Below are 21,210 nucleotides of genomic sequence, written 5' to 3'. Positions count from 1 at the left end.
AGAGCTTCCCAGTGTAACTACTTGACCAATGACATCTGAAAAACAACATTAAGTACTATTTACTTCCAAACTACAGTCTTACAAAGTCTTACACTTAAAATAGGCTACACCTTATTATTCACAGAAATATGTACTACACTGCGACATAACGACAGATTTTATTAAAATTAAACGCAAACTTACCACTCGAAAGAGTAACTTTGAAGCTAGGTATCATGAACATTAAAACAAAATATATGCTCATTTTAGGCGATGTAACAAGCTTGAAGCTACCACAATTTGTTCAATGAAAATTACAATATAGACAAGTGTGCATCGGTAGTTGTTGCACAAATACTTCTCTGTGCAAAAGTGCAGTAGAGTGGGGGTGGCATGCTATACCTTCCTGTTGTCATCTAAAAAAAATTAAACGCCAAAACATGCCTCAACTCGTCATAGCGAAAGGAGAAGTAGCTGTACTCATACAACCGTTAAATTGACGTTAAGCACTGGTTAATTTATAGCTTGTTAAAAGTGTTGTAACAGATGATAGCAAGAACAAACAGGGCATTATCCGCCAGCAAAACTTACTTGAATAGAAATACAGGGCACGATCTTGGGATTTGGTTTCTATTTAACCGTTTGCATTGAGCACCACACAAATAAGAGCATTACATAAATATTTTAACTGCGATATTTACATGACCGCTTAGACACAACAACCAAGTTGAAAGGCAACATCAATTAATTAGCACATACAAAATAAAAAACGCAAGTTTATTTCTCTCAATTTTCCTTACTTTTTGGAAATGAACTTATAGTCTATCTCACTTATGTATGGTTCGAATTAGTGCAATTTACTGGTTTTAATAACTAGTTTTAATACTTTACCTGATACAAAATATCATGTCACAACTCTCTACAAAATAAATCTTTGTGTGGCAAGTGCAGACCCGCAATGTCCTGTCAACAATAGTTTGTGCGATGCCCGCGACTTCCCCTGCATAAAAGTTCCTTTTATTGTACGTTTGTTAAAAACTTTTACGTTCAAACTGGACAAAGGTCCGGTATCTGAATTCAGACCAGACCAAAGTTTTGGTTTGTTGTTCCAATCAACACTAAAGCATCTGAGAAAAGCAGGGTATTAAAATGTTGTTTATCTTGTAAGATTAAAGCAAATGTACTCGCGTTGTGCATTTGTACTACAAGACCACAGCATGTTTGCTAGGTGGTCCCGACAGATCTCCAGGGTGTCGATTTATGCCTTTTTTGCCATTCTAAGTTTTCGACACGCGACGCCATTGTTTGACACGGGCGGCATGATTAAATTTGTCTGTTTAGATTGCTAAATAAACGCAACCGCAATAAATTTTTGGACAAAATCCATGCAAAAACCAGTCAACACTTGCTTTAACGTTCAGTGAATAAGCGCGTTAAACCTAAAACTAACCATTGTTACCAAACATGGAGCATTGTTACTAAACACGTGGCATTGTTACGAAACAAGTACCATTTTTCATTCAATCGGACCTTAAAAGTGACATAGCAGCCTACAACATGCAAGGTTTTTAATTGTTTTGTCGGTATTTCAACATGTATTCCAAACTTATGCAAGTACAAGAATCCTGTAATCGAAATAAGCCTGGTCGTTCCCCTGCGTTAGTTACCAGATACAACATTTTTGCTATTCGACACGCACGGCAATTTTTCTCAAGATGTTCGACACGCAATAAAAAAATCGACGCCCTGGATCTGTCCTATCTTGTCAGGTATCCAAATAACTCACAAAGAGTGATTTACGATCAGCGTCAGGTCGATATTCTATTTGAATTTACGAGAAATATTAATTTCACCATAACAGGCATCGTCAGTTTCTGTGCTAAAAACAGAATAAAAGCAGAATAAAAGCAATCCTCATTGAAAAATCTCAATAAAAATCCGTTTAATGTAGAGTTTGTTTGAGAGAATTGCAGGTTTTCTTCGTGGACAATCTTGATGCCATATTTCCTTTTGTGTATGAACATATATGTTCATGTCAAAGTGTGTCTCAAATCTTAAGGTGATTTTCCAAAGAAAGTTAATTTCAGTTTTACGCAAGAGTGGCATTTATCACCAATCTTTAATTAATTCCGTACCAACCAATAATTACAAACATTAGCGATCATTTAATTTTCCTCAACTTTAACAATGGAAAAAAGTTAATCGCAAAACCCTCTTTGTATCCTTAGTAAATGGTTATGACGCTGTCACTTAGTTCTGCATTACTTGAGCTCTTACAAGGTAGATCAAATGTTATTTGCCACATTTGGGAGTTTGCAAAAAGGCTTGGAAGGCCTGGTGATTCGTTTTGCATGTCGCCAACGTCAAAAAACTGTTAGAAAAGTGTTTGATTCGTATCAAGCACAAATTAATTTAATTTTTATTTCGTGTGAACGACATGAGTGAATGTTTTCCTCCAATCACAACATGTATGTTCCCGCAAGGTGTCGTTGTGAAGTCTTTCCAGTTTGCCGTAATGTTTTATGCCAGGATACGATTCAGGAGTCTTTTTCAAGCATTAATTTCCCCCAAACACATAATAACCAATTGCCATGTCCTAACTTTGCTTAATATTTGCGTATGACCACATAAAAATAGAAATTGCAATCCGAAATACGATTTTTACAACGAGCATATCTAATAATAGACCTGTTAAACAGCCTAATTTCCTGTTTAATACTAAAGTAAGTCTTTATAATATGCGGGCTCACATCCTAATTACGTAAAGAATTACTTGAACAAATGGAACATCGTAATGTCCGCAAGGTGTCGTTACGGAGCTTTAAACTTTATTTATTATTTAATCCGTAATAAACCAAGCGTGACGTGATCAGATTACTGCTTCTAACATCACAGATTTGTGTTTATCGCATGGGTCTAAAAAACTTGCAACGGATTGGAATGTGGAGACGGGTCATTGTCAACTTTACAATATTTGATCAGAAAATAATTAATTTGTGGAAATCCACCTACCGACCATCTTGCAGGTGTGTTGGAATAAAACATAATCTGCTAATAAACCTACCCAGACGAAACACAAACACATGATATCATACATTTTGTTGTGTTATTTTATACGAACTTGAAATCGGACTGGTGGTCATGTTTTTCTGTCATAACCTATATGTTATAACATGGTGTTGGGTCTCGACATACTCGAGATAAATTTGGGCACATGTAAATCGATTATCTTGACTGAATGACAAAGCTGCATCCTGTTTTCCATTTACCGTAAGTCCCAGTTACTGACCCTTGGGAAAGTTTTGTATTGAAATGCAGGGCGTTTGAATTGCAAGTAAAGCATTTGGATATTGGATGGTTTTAGTGTCTGAGCCAAACTCCGTTTATCCGATAACTCAACCTTCCATTCCAACATGGCAGAGTTTATCATAACCACCCACAGTTCGAGAACAGACAAAACCTACAGGTACAGGCAACATGACCACGTGGGTTTGTTGTGCAAGCACAGATCCCACTCTGCAACCAGCCTTAAATAAAGATTACAGTGATATTTTTAAAAGTTCCAGTGTAGGCTTTATCCCACACTAATAAAATATATGGAGTCATATCCTCCGCGGAAGTTACCTCAACGGACATCAATAGTTTTCTTATGACCATTTCAACCAAATGGAATCCTTTCTTGCATGTTGTAGGAATTCTTGTCAAGTTTATGGCTTACACGTGGCCACTTTGACCTCAAAGCATTGCCATAAGGACTTCGGAAAAGCGTTTCTGTTGCATGGCACCAACTTATTCTATGCCCGTTTCGTCGGCGAAACTGTAAACATCACTTAGTCCAAACATTTTAAATTTAGCTACAAGTGGCAATGATTACTTTGTTCATTTAAAATAAAGCAGGTCAACTTTTAAACTTATTTTTCCTCACGCCAGTTTCGATACGAGGCAAATACAGGAATCTTTTACATATTGTCGCAATGTCATCATGTCCCTCATCAAATAACGTCTGTATGTGATATTATGTAATTAACTGTGTCTGGATGAAGAGCATGATTGCAATGTACGGTCACAATTGAAATTTGCTGTTTGAACGTTTTGATACAATACATACGCAAGGTGTCGTTGCGGAGCTATGCGTGTGCGTCGTTTCCTAATTCGTTGTTTCAAACGCGACGAAATCATTGGAGCAGACTCATGTCAATTTACGTAAATTAATTTACGTGTCCAAAGCTAATCACCCTAAACATAATAACCAAATACCATGTCTAAACTTATTGTTTGCATGTAAGAATTTAATATGGATATTTGAAGATTTAGATGGTAACACTGAAAAACGGTTTGATGCAATAAGCGTCACTGACCAAAAGTAACGCAATTTCAACCAAAATATTTCATAGTACTAAAATAATGTTGTTTAGCAATCTTATAGTAACAGAAGAAACTAAGCAAGATAATAGTTCCTATAGGCAATGTTAATGGTTTGAATTCAACACCATTTTGTCATATAGTCGTTAGATAGATTAAAGCGTGGAAACGTGCACATAGATTAAACGACATCACTGTCTCCTGTGATCCGTCTTTAGTTAGATACCAAACACTGGGAAAAGGATTTTGTTGACAAATCTGAACCCGAAACAATCTAAGCAATCTGCGTAGCACCGTGATCAATTTACCCAGTTAATCGATGAAATATGCACATGGGCTAAACGACGTCACAGCATCCTGCTCTGCGCTTTCCGAGTTACTTGAACTCAGGTTACAGCTTCTTGAGAAGGTTTGGCGTTGGAAGGCAAAGGAATAGCGAGTGACGCGATTGGTTCTTAGTTGATTTTCCCACCAAAGCGAAAACTGTGCTTTCCGATACCGCCATTATCATCTAATTAAACTTTGCAAATATCACAAACACAACGTATATTTAAGTTAGAACTTCCATTCATAAATAAGTGTTGCAATGGTAAACAACGATCGTGGGTGGTTAAACAAATGCGTTCCACTCATGAATTTCGGGATATCGAAATTCAGTTAATTTCAGCAATGACTCCCAACCATATACAAAATGAATACCTTGTTCATCCTAATATTGATCAAAATTTACTGTCTAATTAGAAAGAAATTTTCAAGCAGTTTGTAATAATATATTTGCGGAGCTTCTAACTTTATTTATTGCTGAAATCGGAGTATTACCTCCCTAAGATTTAAGTATCACATGATAAGGTTACTGTCTATAACGTGATGTACGTGTGTTATCATACGGTTGTAATGCTATCTACTTTACAACGAATTGGAATATTAGGAAATATCATGGTGAACTTTTTCAATATTCGGTCAGGAAATTATGATTTTGCGGAAGCTATCGTGTGGCTGACTGCTAATAGCACTGCCGAAAACTTTGGGCATACTATTAATTTTATTGTGCCTCCACCATCATTATCCATTAAAACATGGCTCTATCACCCACATACCGACAAAAATTGCACATCATCTTGCAGATTTGTTGTAATAAGTCAACCATGCAACAGCACGTATAAAGACAGAACGAAAATGAACGTCGCCTTTTTTATTTTTTTATTTTTGATTTTAGTGTTTGAGCCAAATACGTTTATCCGATAACTCAACTTTCCATTCCAACATGGCAGAGTTTATCATAACCACCCACAGTTCGAGAACAGACAAAACCTACAGCTACAGGCCACATGATCACGTGGGTTTGTTGTGCAAGCACAGATCCCACTCTGCAACCAGCCCTAAATAAAGATTACAGTGATATTTTTAAAAGTTCCAGGGTGGGTATTATTCCACATTGATAAAATATATGGAGTCATATCCTCCGCGGAAGTTACCTCAACGGACATCAATAGTTTTCTTATGACCATTTCAACCAAATGGAATCCTTTCTTGCATGTTGTAGGAATTCTTGTCAAGTTTATGGCTTATATGTGGCCACTTTGACCTCAAAGCATTGCCATAAGGATCTGGGAAAAGCGTTTCTGTTGCATGGAACCAACTTATTCTATGCCCGTTTCGTCGGCGAAACTGTAAACATCACTTAGTCCAAACATTTTAAATTTAGCTACAAGTGGCAATGATTACTTTGCTCATTTAAAATAAAGCAGGTCAACTTTTAAACTTATTTTTTTCCCACACCAGTGACGAAACGAGGCAAATACAGGAATCTTTTACATGTTGTCAATATTTCACGGCCCTGATCAAATAACTTCTGTATGCAATGTCGTCTAATTAACTGTGTCTGGATAAGGAGCTCGTTGCAATGTACGGTCACAATTGAATTTCGCTGTATGCGACTCTTAATATATTTCAAGAGCCTAGAATCGTCTCTTGTAAATATCGAACTTCACGAAATGGCTTAAAAATAAATTTTACTTCCGAATAAATGTCCCTTTCAAGAGGTACATAATATTTTTGAACATTTTGATGCAATACGTACGCAAGGTGTCGTTGCGGAGCTATGTGAGTGCGTGGTTTCCTAATTAATTGCATTTCGAGCAGACTTTTGTCAATTTACGTAAATCAATTTACGTGTCCAAAGCTAATTACCCCAAACATAATAACCAAATACTATGTTTAAACTTATTGTTTGCATGTAAGAATTTAATATGGATATTTGAAGATTTACATTATAACACTGAAAAACGACTTCATGCAATGAGCGTTTATACTGACCAAAAGTAACGCAATTTAAACCAAAATATTTCAGACCACGTAAATATTGTTGTTTAGCGATCTTAGAGTAAGTTAATTTAACCAAGCAAGATAATAGTTCCTATAGGCAATGTTAATGGTTTGAATTCAACACCAGTTTGTCATATAGTCGTTAGATAGATTAAAGCATGGAAAGGTGCACGTAGATCAAATGACGTCACTGTCTCCGGTGATCCGTCCTAAGTTAGATACTCCAGATACTTCTCCTTAGAGAGGTTTGGCATGTGGTATTGGTTGATTTTACCGTCGAACCAAAACTCTAACACTATCATAATTATCAATCCAACCGTGCCAAAGTTTATCATAGCCACCCACCAACAGTTACAGACAAAACCTTCAGGCGCAAATCCCGTAACAACGTAGGTTTGTTGTGTAGACACAAATATACCCACATTCCGCCTTTGGCTTTACTCTACAATGAAAACCAAACACGGCTTTTTCTGGTATTGGACTGCTTGTTTTCTAGGAATGTCGCGCATGTTAACTGGTTTTCTTTCAAGCAATTACCTCCAAATGATAATCGTTCCATACGTTTACTGCAATATGTGTGAACGTAACTTGCCAAAATTGGAGCTCTAAAGGTAAATGCCAGATAATGTCACGTTGGAGTAGTATTTTAGCGTTGTTGTAAGCTGTCCCACAAAATGACTTAAGGAAGCATTTTAACTCAAATAAAGATTAAGGTTAAATATACTGCAGCATAGTCTCCGCAATATGTTTTAATAGTTGCCATGTTGCAACGCCATAACATCCGGCGGTTGGCAACATTACCCAAAGTGATGGTGACATGAAACAAGCAATGCCAAACACTGTGGAAAGGATTTTGTTGACAAATCTGAAACCGAAACAATCTAAGCAACCTTCGTAGCACTGGGATCAATTAGCCAGTTAATAACTGAAATATGCACATGGGCCTAACGACGTCACTGCATCCTGCTCTGCGCCGCGTACGTGAACTCAGGTTACAGCTTCTTAAGAAAGTTTGGCGTTGGAATACAAAGGGGTCACGAGTGACGCGTTTGGCCGCTGGTTAATTTTACCATTAAAGCGAAAACTATGTTTTCCAAAACCGCTATTATCATCCAATTAAACGTGGCAAATATCACAAACACAACGTATATAAGTTAAAACTCATAAATAATTGTTTCCAATGGTAAAAAAAAATTGCAGGTTGTTAAAGATATGCGTAACAGTTATTAATTTCGGGGTATGTAAGTTTTTGCCAAGACCGAAAACGCACAACATCTTGTGATTTGTGACCAGATTTCTGCATTATTGAGACCTGATGGCTTAACATTGTGCCCAACTGTCTTCAGCTCGTTGATCACTATTGGCTCATTGCTTGTGGCATCTGTATAAATAAGGCATCTGTGGGTTATGTTAATTTTTCTTTTTCGCAACAAATAGTTTGGACGGAATATGGGTCTGTGACCTAGCACAGCGTGTTGTGTCGCAACATCAATCGTCATTTTCCTTCCTGTTGATATCGTTAAATTCTTCTTTGTTAAATTAAATGAAACCTTTGTGTGCGACCTATGGCATCCAATAAAGCTGATTTATAACCACACGATTTCAAAAGTTGAAACTTATTGTGCATGCTTTGGAAATGCGAAAACTTTTGTTTTATTGACAAATGCCGAGAGAAGTATGCATAAGATATTAAATGCCTATGGTGGAGCTTACGTCACAGTTTACCAGTGTTTAAACTAGTTCTGAGAAAAATGAGCCCTAATGCCTCTTGGAAACATTCGACATTCTGACATGGGGTAAACCGTTTGTAAATAACGTTCGCATCTTGTACCGTATTGTCGGTCGTAAAGAGCCAGGATTGTTTGAAAGAGTCAAACTTTAACTGATAAAAGTCTCGTTTTTTAGCTAAATGCATGTCCAATACACTGCCGTCATCGGTCATTTAAACATGGCAGAGTTTATCATAACCGACGTGTGTGGACCATCCATAGGCACATAACCACGTGGGTTTGTTGAGCAAGCACCCACAATTTATCCAATAATAATTTTGGATCTAGTGTTAAAATTCAGCATTATACGGAAATGGACAGCGTACGGCGAAATTCAAACCGTTTTAGCGCATGGTCGCCCCTGATGACACAAATGTTTGCTACACATTATGAACACATCGACCCGTATCTGGGTAACACTTGTAGTGCTTTTGCAAATACACCTATTTAAAATTGACTATTTTAATCTTAATAACGATGGTTACGTAGCCTACTATCGTTTGACTCCTGTTTTGCGGAGATTTTATGTAGGCTGCAATTTTTTGTCGATCGCAACTAAATTCTATTCAGATCATTTGTTAAAAGGGAAATTTGTGATTTTATTGGCCACATTTCTTGTATCGCATCTATCTTTGCGTACGGTTTCCATATGTCAGTATAAGTTTTGCGCTCTGCGGTAAATGAAGTTATCCTTGGTAGAGTTTCCTGGAGCCATTGATAGAATGAACGGATGTGGGCACAGGACGTTGCCCACCACTTGGGAAGTTGTCACAATCGACATAAGACCTATTGTCGTTTCAGTAATGTGGCATTTATTTAAACGTCTGATAATAATGTGACTTTAGAATATTGTCGCTCATCATTATTCATTTGTACTTCAAATAACAGTTACAATGAAGCTTGCCCTAAAAACTTTGCTGAAACAAAAACTGGTTGAATAATATTTTCTGATAGACATTGCTACAGTTTTGCAACTCTTTCGCATGTTTGTTTTTTATTGATGAAAAATCATAGAATTCAAGCCTAGGATAACAACGGTTCCATACATTTAAACTTTGTAAGCACTTCATTAATCATAGCAGTTTAAAAGAAAACAAGATTTGAAGCATTATAGAAGGAAAACTGCACAACACTAGCTGATTTTTTAGTTCAAACAAAATAGGCTATTTAAAAAACTGTATGACAAATAACACATAAGTATGCAAAGCAATGCCATGATTGCACTAAATTTATGTTTAGCAGGCACAGTCCCCAGAATATTGTGTAAAGTTTTCCCACAATAGAAAGCACAAACCACAGTAACTTTCAAGTGCATTAGCAAGGTAAACATGATTAAGTGCAAATGCAATCTGCATATATAAATACACGATTCTAACAAAAAGCAATAACTCAACAGTGAAGTTCTTCACACTCAGATACAAAGTAGGAGCTGTAACAATTTGTCACAGAACTATGTCCATAAAACAAAGAAATATTAATACAAGAACAGGTTAATTGCACAATCATTAACAAACATAGCATTGTGCAGCTCAATTCTTGGCCTAATCAGAAAGTCTAAACAACTGGAACAACACATTGTTCTGAAAGAAGATTGTTGAAAAACTGATTTTGTTGGTTCCTGAAAACACCCACAAGTCAGTGAAGGTATTGCTAGCAAAGTAAGGTAACATAAATTGCACTGAAACAAAAGTTTATTAAAACAAATTTACACATTAATACATGCACCACTTGTAAGAAAAACATGTTGTGGTAACAATTATGGCAGATTAAACAAAACAAAGAAACTTAAAATTAAAACATTGAGGTATTTTACTTACTAGATGTGTTTACTTGTCCTCCTACAAAACAGAACATAAAATTTACTTCAACTGAATGAATCACAATAATTCCAAATGAATTTTGTGGCAAATTTATATCAGTACAAACAAAAAATTAATCCACAACTACCAAAAATAACTTACTTCCCTTCCATGAAGTTCAACTTCAGCATATGGATCATCATCTAATAAAAAAAAGAAATACTTCAAAATGTTTACAATCTACAGGTATATTTAAATTTGTTAAACCTCCTACCAGTGTCAGAGGTTGGATCTGGTGGTGGTTCTTTTTTTTTCTTTTTAGGTTTGCTCACGACAGCATAAGTTGCACCTCCACTTGATTCTCCAATCTTGTTGTCTGAGAATAATTTACTAAGAGGACAGAAACACTCTTTCAAATAAACAGGAAAAATTGCACTTAACTAACCAGGATTTTTTACTTCCTTCACAACAACTGCATATTCATCACTCTTGCTTGTGCCGGGTTGAGAAGCTGGATCCAATATGGAGTTGCTTTTCTTATCTACATGAAAAAATGTGCAGTAAACAGGAAATATTCCCACTTTTCATTAATATTACTTGTTTTTGTGTTCTTGCCCTTGTTTTTCTTGGCTTTGATCACTTCAGCATAAGCTTCCTCAGGGGCATCAGGGTTTTCAGGGGTTGGAACATAAGCAACATTTACTTTCATTTCTTTGGCCTTGGCTACTGTATGAATTTGAACTTACATGAATTACTGAAATTAAACTAACATGAGTTTACATTTTTTTGTTTTCTTAGTTTTGTCCACTTCAGCATATGTGACATCAGGTCGAGATGATGGACCGGCAGCTTCATACAAAATGTTTAACTTTTCTTCTTTGAAACCTGTGAAGAGTAAACATGAAATTTTTTCTACATGGATTGGTTTTGCAAAACAGAAAAAGGATCACTGTTCACAACAGGAATGATAAACTGGAAACTTACGGTCAATTAATTTTTCATATAAAACAATCTGAAATGTTGCAATTATACTATTATTTTTGGACAATTGGACATCAAATAATCAATTGTCATTATCTAACTCTGTGCTGTTTCTTATTTTCTAACAACTTGTACAAACCTCAATGTACCACCTGAATAGCTGTACCATCAAATTACACCAACATTACAAACCTTTTTTTACAGACCCATAAGCTTCTTCAATAGCATCAGGTGATGATGAAGATATGTAAGCAACATTTACTTTCACTTCCTTGGTTGCTGTTTTTTTCTCATTTTTATCAACATTCACACCATTGTGTCCATCAATAACAGGCGATGTGCCACACAATTGGTTTGTATGCTCTTCTTTTTTATCTAAGAGAGAAAAAGTAACTACGAGACATCAAACCGGAAGACACGTATCTGAGCTGGTCTGGCAAAAAAATGCCACATGGCATTTAAATTTGTTGAGGAGTTGATCACAACTGTTTTAATTTACTGCAACTTCTGCCCACCTGTCATTGGAAAAAAGAACAAAAAGGTAAAGGCAAGATTTTCAAGAGTAAAACTAGACTTTCTTGTAAATCAGTAGTTCCTGGAGGAAAGATGCTAGGAGGGTCGTAAATGGATAGGAACAGCCTTCTTATTAAAATTTACAAAACGTTTGTCAGGATGGACAAATTAAATACTATAAAAAATCATAAAAGGGGACAGAAAAGGTTATGAACCACTGTTGTAAACCTAGTGAAACTCCCAATTGAAATCAACTCTGCGACCTGATTTGGAAAAGTGGTGCTTTAAGTGATGCAGGACCAATGCTGTAGCTAGAAGAAGTATGGTAGTTCCACCAACAGAGATCCCAATTAAAAAGTTTGTGTTTGCTTTCGGTAATGCTAGGTTTGTGGTTGTTGGTGGTTTTTGACCAGCAGTTGTTTGTGATTCAACAAACATAAATGTCAAATTTGATGTTCCAATGGAATTCTTTACCACAAGTGTGTACTCAGCATTGGGAGTTAATGGGACCTAGACTTTTAAAATTTATAATCATTACCAAGAAATCACATTGGATTATCAGATAACTTGCCCGAGGGGTAATGTTATAGTGGTTGTTGTTGTACTTGGAACTTGCTGATACATTCAAAGGTTTTCTTTCTGTAGTTTGACAATACAAATAGGATATTTCAAAGAAAAAACAGGAAAAATACCTGATGTGTACAAGGTAGCATTGGATAGTGGTGGATTAGATTGTATGGTAATTTTACAAGGCTTATAACATTTCCATAAAGATGATCCAAAATTATTCCAAACTGGTGCAACTGAAAGAATTTTTGTTTGAGGCAATATTTCTAATTTATTCCAACAGATTTGAATAATCTAACACAAATATTTTATTTGATATTAGAACTAGATTAGTTTCAATATCATTCACCAAGTGCTTGTTTGCCTAAAATAAACACTGTGCCAAATGATTGAGCCAAAAGTGTTGTCAAATTAACTATCAATATTCAAAAACAGCAGACATGATAAACAATACCTACATTTCAATGGTACAAGTTACTGCTATTCTGAGATAAGCATATTACTACCATTTATTGGATATGTTAACAAAAACAATAGTTTCAGAACTCACTAATTATACTTACATGTTACATTAAGGGTTGCTAGTTGGGACCATCCACTGTTTGGTCTGAATTTAGTATAATTTGTAATTACTTGACATTCAATTTGTTTTCCATTCATTTCACGGTTTAGCTTCAGTTTATATGTTTGGTTCTAAAACAAAATCCTTTTTTTATTTAATATTTTATTATGTTCCATGCAAAGATAATAATTAACAATAATGTGATGATTACATTGATGTATAGCACAAACTTTAAAAATAAAGTTCACGCAACCAGAAAATATTGCAATTATAAAATAACATTTATACATTTACTTCCATGTAAATACAAATAATTCTGAGAATAAGTATCTCATTCTGAGATAGAGAGAATATATTTTATAATACAAATAAAATATAGCCAAGCATTAACCTACAGCAGTATTTGAAACAGTAATACCAGCAACTTTAAACATGTATCTAATTGGTCTTGGATAAAAAGGTTTCTTATATGAACAGTTAACAAGTAAATCAGTTCCAACTTGTCCTGATAAACTGCTCTTAAGTATGGCATCAGGAGCTGTAAAAAATACAGATTTTTTACAACCAAAAGATTAAATTTGTCACAAAAACTGTATGTAAAGATTTAGCAGCATACAATAAAAAATCATGTAATGCAACATATTAATTTTTGTGTTAACAGTGGTCATGTACACTTTGCCATGCCAGGGCAGACTTTTTAATGTCAGTTGGTAAAGCAATGGCCATTTATTTGTATACTGCACCACAGGACAAATGCAAGTTTATTCTTGATAACTGCGTATCACTAGACTGTTTTATGTGGTACATATACTACCTGACCAACACTGAATATAGTCAGTTCCAAACCATGTTGCATCATTTTGACAAATTGTATCACTGATACCAGGAGTTGAGTTGCTGTAAAATAACTTCTGTCCTGCTGGACATTTAAATTTACCAGGTGCTCCATATGAAGTACTATTTGCATCAATTGTGGGTAAAAAAATTCCAGTTAGATTTAGGCGGCATTCTACAATAACAGGCATAAATTAGAGTTTTGAAAATAAGAAACATTTACACAAATATACAAAATATATGTAATTTTCAGCAAGTTGTTTTTATGTAATGTTTAGCAATAATACTGCTACCATTTTTGAAAGACTTTAATATGTGGTTTCAATTTATATTACTTTGCTTCAGTCCACCAAAAAATAGTATGCATGTAATTCAGTAAGAAACACAGTGGGTGACATAAAATCTCTTTAACTCGTCGTGAAGTATTCTTGTCTCATAGTGACCTTACTTGGTAAATTTGCAAAAAGCAAAGGAAAGGTTAAATATACTTTTAATTTTATTTCAATTGTGCCATTGCTTTTTAAACTTACAGCACATTTGCCCTGTTAAGTAGACATGTAATTTACTTTTGTCCATTCCAAATTAATTGGGGTTTGAGTTTATTTGATAAAGGGCCAACTGTCTTTTATTGTCAAATATGCAAATCTTTAACCACTTTTTTTAATGAAGTTTGCCATACCAATGCTTTCTAAAATTTGTGCTTATTTTAACAAGTAGTGTCTTAATGAATGAAAATGTGCTTATTTCTAAAAATCTTGCTTGTTAAAAGAACACATTTCTTATTTATTTATAAAATACAAGTACTTGGTTGTATGGTGCAGTGAAAGACATTTTCTAATAAACCACCTCTTGATAGCAGTGGCCTAATATTCGTCTTTGCACCTATGCGAGCGCTAACAGTTGTTTTCAACATGCGCAGTATTGGCAGCGTATTTGACAACTAAACTAAATGACTTTACACACAAGAAAACCACTTGCTATTACAACAACGTGACCACTAAAAAACGACATTTCGTCCTTAAACTTACGAAAAATAACACTTGTTTCGTAACAATGCAACATGTTTGGTAACAATGCTCCCTGTTTGGAAACAATGGCGAATGCAAGCCTGATGCGGTTTTTAGGTCAACGTCAAAGAGAATTTTTGGTTTACACGCGGATTTTGACAAAAAAAATACAGTGGCGTTTGTTACCCCATGGATACGCCCATGACTGTATATACTTTTTTTTGATTAAATGGTAACCCTACTTATGATACAGCAACAAAGCACAACATAATAATTTTAGTGATATAATAAAATATATGTTTGTTTGGTGGTTATTATAATTCAACAATGTTTGTAAAGCTTCTCCAATCTATCAAAAGGATAGCTAGTTTCAACTGTTGTCAACTCAAGACTTTTTAGCAATTTGAATACATAATAAGGTTGGAAAAGCTGTACCAACAATGTCATTTGGTTTTTGGTTAATTAGTGCGTTTTTCTTGATTAGTGGTACCTAAAAATTAGTCAGTTACTTACTAAAGTGACCGTAATAGTCAGTTTCTGTAACTTTAAATTAAGCCTATTCAGTGGCGGATATGAAGGAGGTGGGGGGGAAGGTGTCAAAACAAAACCCTTATCATTTTGGCACATTGTTTTGTGGGGTGTGAAAGTAGGCCTACGGTTAATTTCCAGCTACGCAGGAACAAACAATAGGGTCAAGTGATCGTCTCCTTGGTTTCTTTGTTTGTCAGTCCGTGGTCAATAACCCGTTAACAATACCGTTTTCGAAAGCGGGAGCTCATAAATTTATTCATTTCTGCTATTATTTCTATACAGAAGCTGCACGCTGTAGCAGTAATAATTGCTTGGCAAGATTGCACCAAAATATATGTAGCTAAACGAGTATTCTGTATTTCGTCTGTTTTCACTATATTTAGCAAAAATTTATCTACCGCTGAAAAATCAATGTGGTGGTGCCACGACCTAGACCATCACAGATTTGTTTTTAATAAACTCAGTTTAAAAACGATTCCACCGCAATTATATTCGTCGAGGATACAGATGAAATCGCATTGTTACGTAATATAGGGTTTGTTTTTGCGTTTTTCGTTAAACTGGACAAGCGCCCATGCACAAATAAAAAGTTTTTAGTTTCGCAGAAGTTGTTCGATATTTCTCTTAATTATTGTAATGTGCTACTTGTTTCTTAAAGCTAAATTTTTGTGGTAAATGTCCGAAAAAATTGTAACCGCATCTAACGCTTCATTAATTAAGTACCGAAACCGAACACCCCCCTCATATTTTTTCTAGATCCGCCACTGCCCAACAATTTGTTTACAAATTGAGCACCTGTAACATTGAAGTGTATTGATTTTTTTTCAATATTATTGAATACTAGTAGAACCATTGAATAGTTTGAAAGTACTTTGTGAAAAGTCAAAGTAATATGGATTTGGCTGCCATTTTCCACTTTCCCACGAATGCAAGAAAAACTGCAAAAAATACATTTATTTTAAAAAATTGAACGCAATTAGCCACAACTAAAAACCACATTACAACAAAAATGATGTTTAAAAGCCTGCTGATACCTACTTCTTTTTTTTAAAATATCTCCTGCAAACAAAAAGTACAATTAAGATGCAAGCGAAAGTATGTTACCTTGATAAATGCATTGATGCTGACAAACAAGAAGACATCCTGGGTTGATGGTTCCAAAGCAACTGGACAAAGAAAACAATTTGCAACAAAACTTTTTAAAAAAAATATATTTTGTTTATTTGCAAAGAAAAGCCAGGAAAAGACAGGGTTCGAATTAGAAGTTCGCAATTCACAGATTGCGAACCGTTTTTGGAGTTGTTGCGACACGTTTTTGAGATTATTGCGATGCAACACGCAGCAGATCATAAGGCGCCGCATCCTTCTTTATCTATTCATTCGTACACGCAACAAGCGCTGATGCAAACAACGTTGTTAACGTTTCTTGGCAACTTTACCGACTATTTTCTTTCAATCCTCGTATTTTGTCAAGCCTCTATTGCGCAAGTCAATGCAAAGATGGCGATGTATAACGAAACAAATATTGGGTTAACGAGTTTAAAACAGCAGGTTTTCAGCGCAGTGCACAATCGCGTACGAAGTAAAATTGAAGTATTGGAATTTAGGTTGTAACGTTTTTGCGATACGTTTTTTTACCGCTAATTCGAACCCTGAAAGATCTTACTTTCTGCTGTAAATGGCAAAAACAACAAATTTTATTATAAAGACATTTATACTACATTAAAGACCTTTGTATAATGTTTGATATGCAGTTGTCTAAAAGGCTTATGTTTTTTTGCATCTTTAAGGTACTCACATGGGTTATTTTAATTTCATTTAGATATACAGACACAATATCTTCACTGAAAATGGTAGTACTGAAATTTACACTTGCTCCACTTGCTTGCTTGGATTGTGGAAACAGAGTCAAAATAGGTATTTGAGACACGTTCCTCATACCTCATAACAGATAACATAGAAGTACTTAAAACAATATCTGCATGCTGACAAGCATTTTTGTTAACGTCCAAGTTGTTTGCAAAAAAACGTTAAATTTACCCTTTTCCACAAGTCACAAACACTTTAAAATAACACAACATAGCTAGCCTACATGATCTTGCCAAAACTTACCGGCGCAAACCTTGAGATCCGACAAAAACACAAAAATCATAAGCCTCAACGAACTTAACATTTCCGTCTGTTTGGTGTAAGTTACCAATGAAAGAAACCATGGAATGACCAAAGCAACAATGATTGTATAAATAATCCAATCTAAGAGACACGAGTGCAGCTGATCTCGGAGACCACTCTGATTCTGGCAGAAAAATAATTATGCTAATTACCATATTTCACAAGGTACAACTAACATTCATCAAAAATTTTTTTTGCATCAGATTGAATTACGGTTGTCATAAACCAGTTCAAACTGTTCACAGCAGAAAATAAACAAATTTCTTCACAGACCTATAAAAAAACGAAAAAAATTATAAAGCAAATCCTGCTCTTGATTTGGAATAAAAATTGCGCATTTAATGAACATCATGGTAATCACGCAAGCCTTCCTGTCTATATCTGTTGCGCGAAAACATCTAAAATTATTTATCAAGCGTCTTCCTTTGACATCAACAAGAAAATCAAAATATTTCAGAAAATCACTTCCAATTATGTGTTGGTCAATATCAGCAACATAAAACTTCCAAGAATAATAACGATTTTGACCAAAATTTACTTTCAATTGCGTTATTCAAAAATTTTAAGACGACTGCCAGAAATGCCACGAAATAAGGTGTTGAAAGCAACGCTTAACCACACGATACATCCGAACCAGAATCCACCAAAAAAGATAAATTTAAACGTGGGTCATAAGAGAAAACCTATGGCCTCTCCAACCCCACCTTGAGGAGGCCGGCCTTAGTTTTTTGGACCATTAAAGGAATTTGGAAAGGAACAAGGCTGAATACAAGACCGAGCATTAAAACCATAATGCGAGTGGTAATAACAGATGTTTTGACTTCCACTATTATGACCATAAAAATGTCTGGTTGCAGGTGAAAAAGATTTCGAAAGCGATTATCATAGCCATTCCAATTTCTTCGAGCAGAGTTAACCCAAGATTGGTCATGATCACGCCTCGGGCGATACATTTGATTGCAAAAAAATCGCGGTTTATAACCAGAATATTGCGGTTTATAAGAATGTGTGGGAAAAGATTTCGGCTGAGAAAACAATTCACTAATCTTTTTTTCTATTTTTCGATGACGATGGTCATTAATAAGCATTTGAGAAATAAATTTTGTTTTTCCTCTTCAGCACGCGAAACAAGCTGATTAGAAGAACTTACAGACCACATGGCATCAGCTTTAACAGCAAGAGTATTCAAATCCAAATCATAATCAGTAGCAAGAATCAATCGAATGTTCGGCGGCAACTTGTCTTTGTCAGGCAAACGCAGTTTAGGAGCATGTGAGAAGATGACAAACCCGGCGACCTAAGAAAAGTTTCCCCATCTTGATTATATATAGTGGGCTGAAAATCGTCCCTATTGACTTGCAAACCAGGCGCTAAATAAGCTGGGGTAGTAGTTGTTTGTTTCATTTTAGGCAAAAACGATAAAAGTTTCTCAATAAACTAACAAGGTTTGAACTTTAAAGGCAAATACAGCAACGTTGGTGCAGTCCAAGAATTTCCTCCAGAGAAGAGAACCAGCAAACAAAGTGTCCGTAGAATTCGTGTTCGCAGAATCATCAAGGGATATAGAATATCGTTGTCAACCAAACAATATGTCACCATCAAATGTATGAAGACTTGATTGAATTGAAAATGTCAAACGGTGTTCATCCAACCTCGAAATTCGGTTAGAAAAACAAAAGCCAAAGAAAAAAGGCTCTATCGTCGAGAAGGATTGAATTTCGATTATTTTGATACTGATTCTTGTTATCTTTCATTGTCCTAGAAGTCTCAAGAAGTCAAGATTATTATCCTTAAGTTTACCATGAAGGTGCAAAGATAAGAATTAGCTTTTAGCGTAGATTTATCGTAAGAATGCTTCTTCAGTTTAGAGTTCTTCAATAGACAAGACAGAAAGTACTCACGATTTCAGTTCTTTGCAGAAAATCAAGTCGGGGTCACCACTTTACAGATGCGTTTTTTTTCTGAAAATTCCTTATATATCTGACACCATTTCAGAATAACAATTTTTTTATTAAAGATGGCAACAACTTGAACAGACGTCATGCAGAAAAAACAGTTGAGTTGTCAAACAGAATCGCTTGGGTCTTGAACAGTTGAGTTGTCAAACAGAATCGCTTGGGTCTTTTTAAATGAATGGTAAACAATGCACTACATTGCTTTTTAAACCCACTTGCCACTCTCTTTCACACAATAAACTTCTACTTCTTAGTTAAAAATGCCCCTAAATTAAGTCATGATGTCACAGCGCACTATTACTGCGTCCAGACAAGGCACTGACACTTTTTTATCGGCACTTACGATTTCTTAAATTTGCAAAAAGGTTCTCGCGTACCACTTGGAATTCCATCGCATCACTAGTGTGCAGGTACGAGTTCGTTGATTATAAAACAAAAGGGAAGTAAAAGGGACGAGAAAACGATACACAATACATGCAACGGGGTTTGGCGACAATGTGGCGACAGTCTGACGGTTTGAATAAATAGGCGGTGACTTTAAACAAAATGCGGTTACTACAAGGAATTTTTAACGATCAATACGAGATGCTACACTCTCAATATGCAATTAATAGGAGAGCCAAAAGTCAGCAAATAGCCCCGCATACTGTCCATAAACAAAACTAAAATCAAATAAGAAATCTGACTTGGCTTCTAAGTTTGCAAACATTTCTTTTCACTGTAATAAGTTTTGAAATGGTCTTACAGATCCTAACGTTCGGTCTAACTTAAATTACAATGCCTTCTCATTGGTTACAACATTTTGTCTCCTAGATCCTAACATGTGGATTCATGCTTCATGGTTTTATGTGGTCTCGCAGAACAGTCCAGATTTTGGTTTTGGTCTCCGACAGAACTTTAATCCAACAGAATTAGACCATCGGTGTTCATGTTGGGTCTTCGGCGATAAAAGCTTCTTAAAAACCTTCATTTCGCGACCCTTCACGTGAATATGTGCTTACAGAGACGTGTGTTCGCGCACATGCATCCTGACCATTTTATTTTAATCTGATTCTCATTTAATTGCATTTTTTTTATAGCATTTATATCCGTTTTCGTGATATTGGTGAAAATTGGAACCTATTTTCACAATGCTCTGCAAGGTTATTTGAAGTTGGCAATTTTAATTGCATGTCGTCAATTGTGTAAGTTGGGTCAAGTTCAATGGATGATTTGGATGTCTACCGCCATCCTAATTTCAAATCTTTTAATTGCATTTTGTAGTCATGTATAAGAAAATTTTATTTCCGTTCTGGTGATATTGGTAGGCCTACTATTTAATCGTACCTTTAAGAGCGTTGTGGCAACTTGTGTGGAATGCTATTTGTGCATTGTCTGGAATTAATAAACCTGCAGGTTTTCGTCCGTCTTTTTTTCTCCTTTGTTTGGAATAACGATGTTGAAGAGTATTGAAACGGAAGCATCAAGATGTACACAGAATGTGTTACCGTAGTTACACTTGGTAACGCAGCCCTAAATCCTTTCGTGGGAAAAAAATTATGTTTAGGTGAGACAGAAACTGTTTGAGAATATAAGTACCAAGCACCCAAAACGAAAATATACGCTTAGGCGAAGAAATAAGTTTGGAGTTAACCGCAACTTGTGCGTCTGACAGCTATTCTGCATTGATGTGCGCGTTTACTGTCTTGTTAGTGGGGAAAATCGCATGAAAAAAAGCACATGAAACAAAATGCTCAAAATCAAATTACAAACGTGTTCTTCTATTTCTCTAGGTCACTTTTAAAAGTTCTGCAAGATTTCAAAATTTACGAAATACTTAGTTGTACGCACTAACACAAAGCATAAAATATCAGC

General features: G+C 35.5%; 1 protein-coding gene across 4 annotated transcripts; it reads right to left on the bottom strand.

The window, feature by feature from the left end:
* Positions 1-9,421: 9,421 nt before the first annotated feature.
* LOC145898641 (uncharacterized) lies at positions 9,422-17,665 on the bottom strand. Of its 4 annotated transcripts, XM_082987175.1 has the most exons (19): positions 17,554-17,665; positions 17,342-17,482; positions 17,028-17,170; positions 16,334-16,395; positions 16,025-16,167; positions 13,672-13,866; positions 13,253-13,395; positions 12,859-12,988; positions 12,421-12,531; positions 12,300-12,367; positions 11,992-12,238; positions 11,408-11,590; positions 11,015-11,119; positions 10,832-10,960; positions 10,680-10,775; positions 10,509-10,610; positions 10,397-10,437; positions 10,253-10,273; positions 9,422-10,053 (listed from the first exon to the last, which is right to left on the bottom strand). In XM_082987175.1, exons 2-18 carry the CDS (start codon positions 17,400-17,402, stop codon positions 10,262-10,264), a joined length of 1,971 nt encoding a protein of 656 aa, XP_082843301.1. In that variant the 5' UTR covers positions 17,403-17,482; positions 17,554-17,665; the 3' UTR covers positions 9,422-10,053; positions 10,253-10,261. The 4 variants fall into 4 exon arrangements, with proteins under 4 accessions (XP_082843301.1, XP_082843302.1, XP_082843303.1 ...); XM_082987176.1 differs by having other exon boundaries at positions 9,422-10,085; positions 17,342-17,661; XM_082987177.1 differs by having other exon boundaries at positions 10,832-10,957; positions 17,342-17,661.
* Positions 17,666-21,210: the final 3,545 nt, after the last annotated feature.

Source organism: Ascidia mentula, chromosome 4, assembly GCF_947561715.1.
Source record: "Ascidia mentula chromosome 4, kaAscMent1.1, whole genome shotgun sequence".
Taxonomy (NCBI): domain Eukaryota; kingdom Metazoa; phylum Chordata; class Ascidiacea; order Phlebobranchia; family Ascidiidae; genus Ascidia; species Ascidia mentula.
Note: the sequence above shows the minus strand (reverse complement) of the source record. Positions and strands in the feature narration are given on the sequence as shown.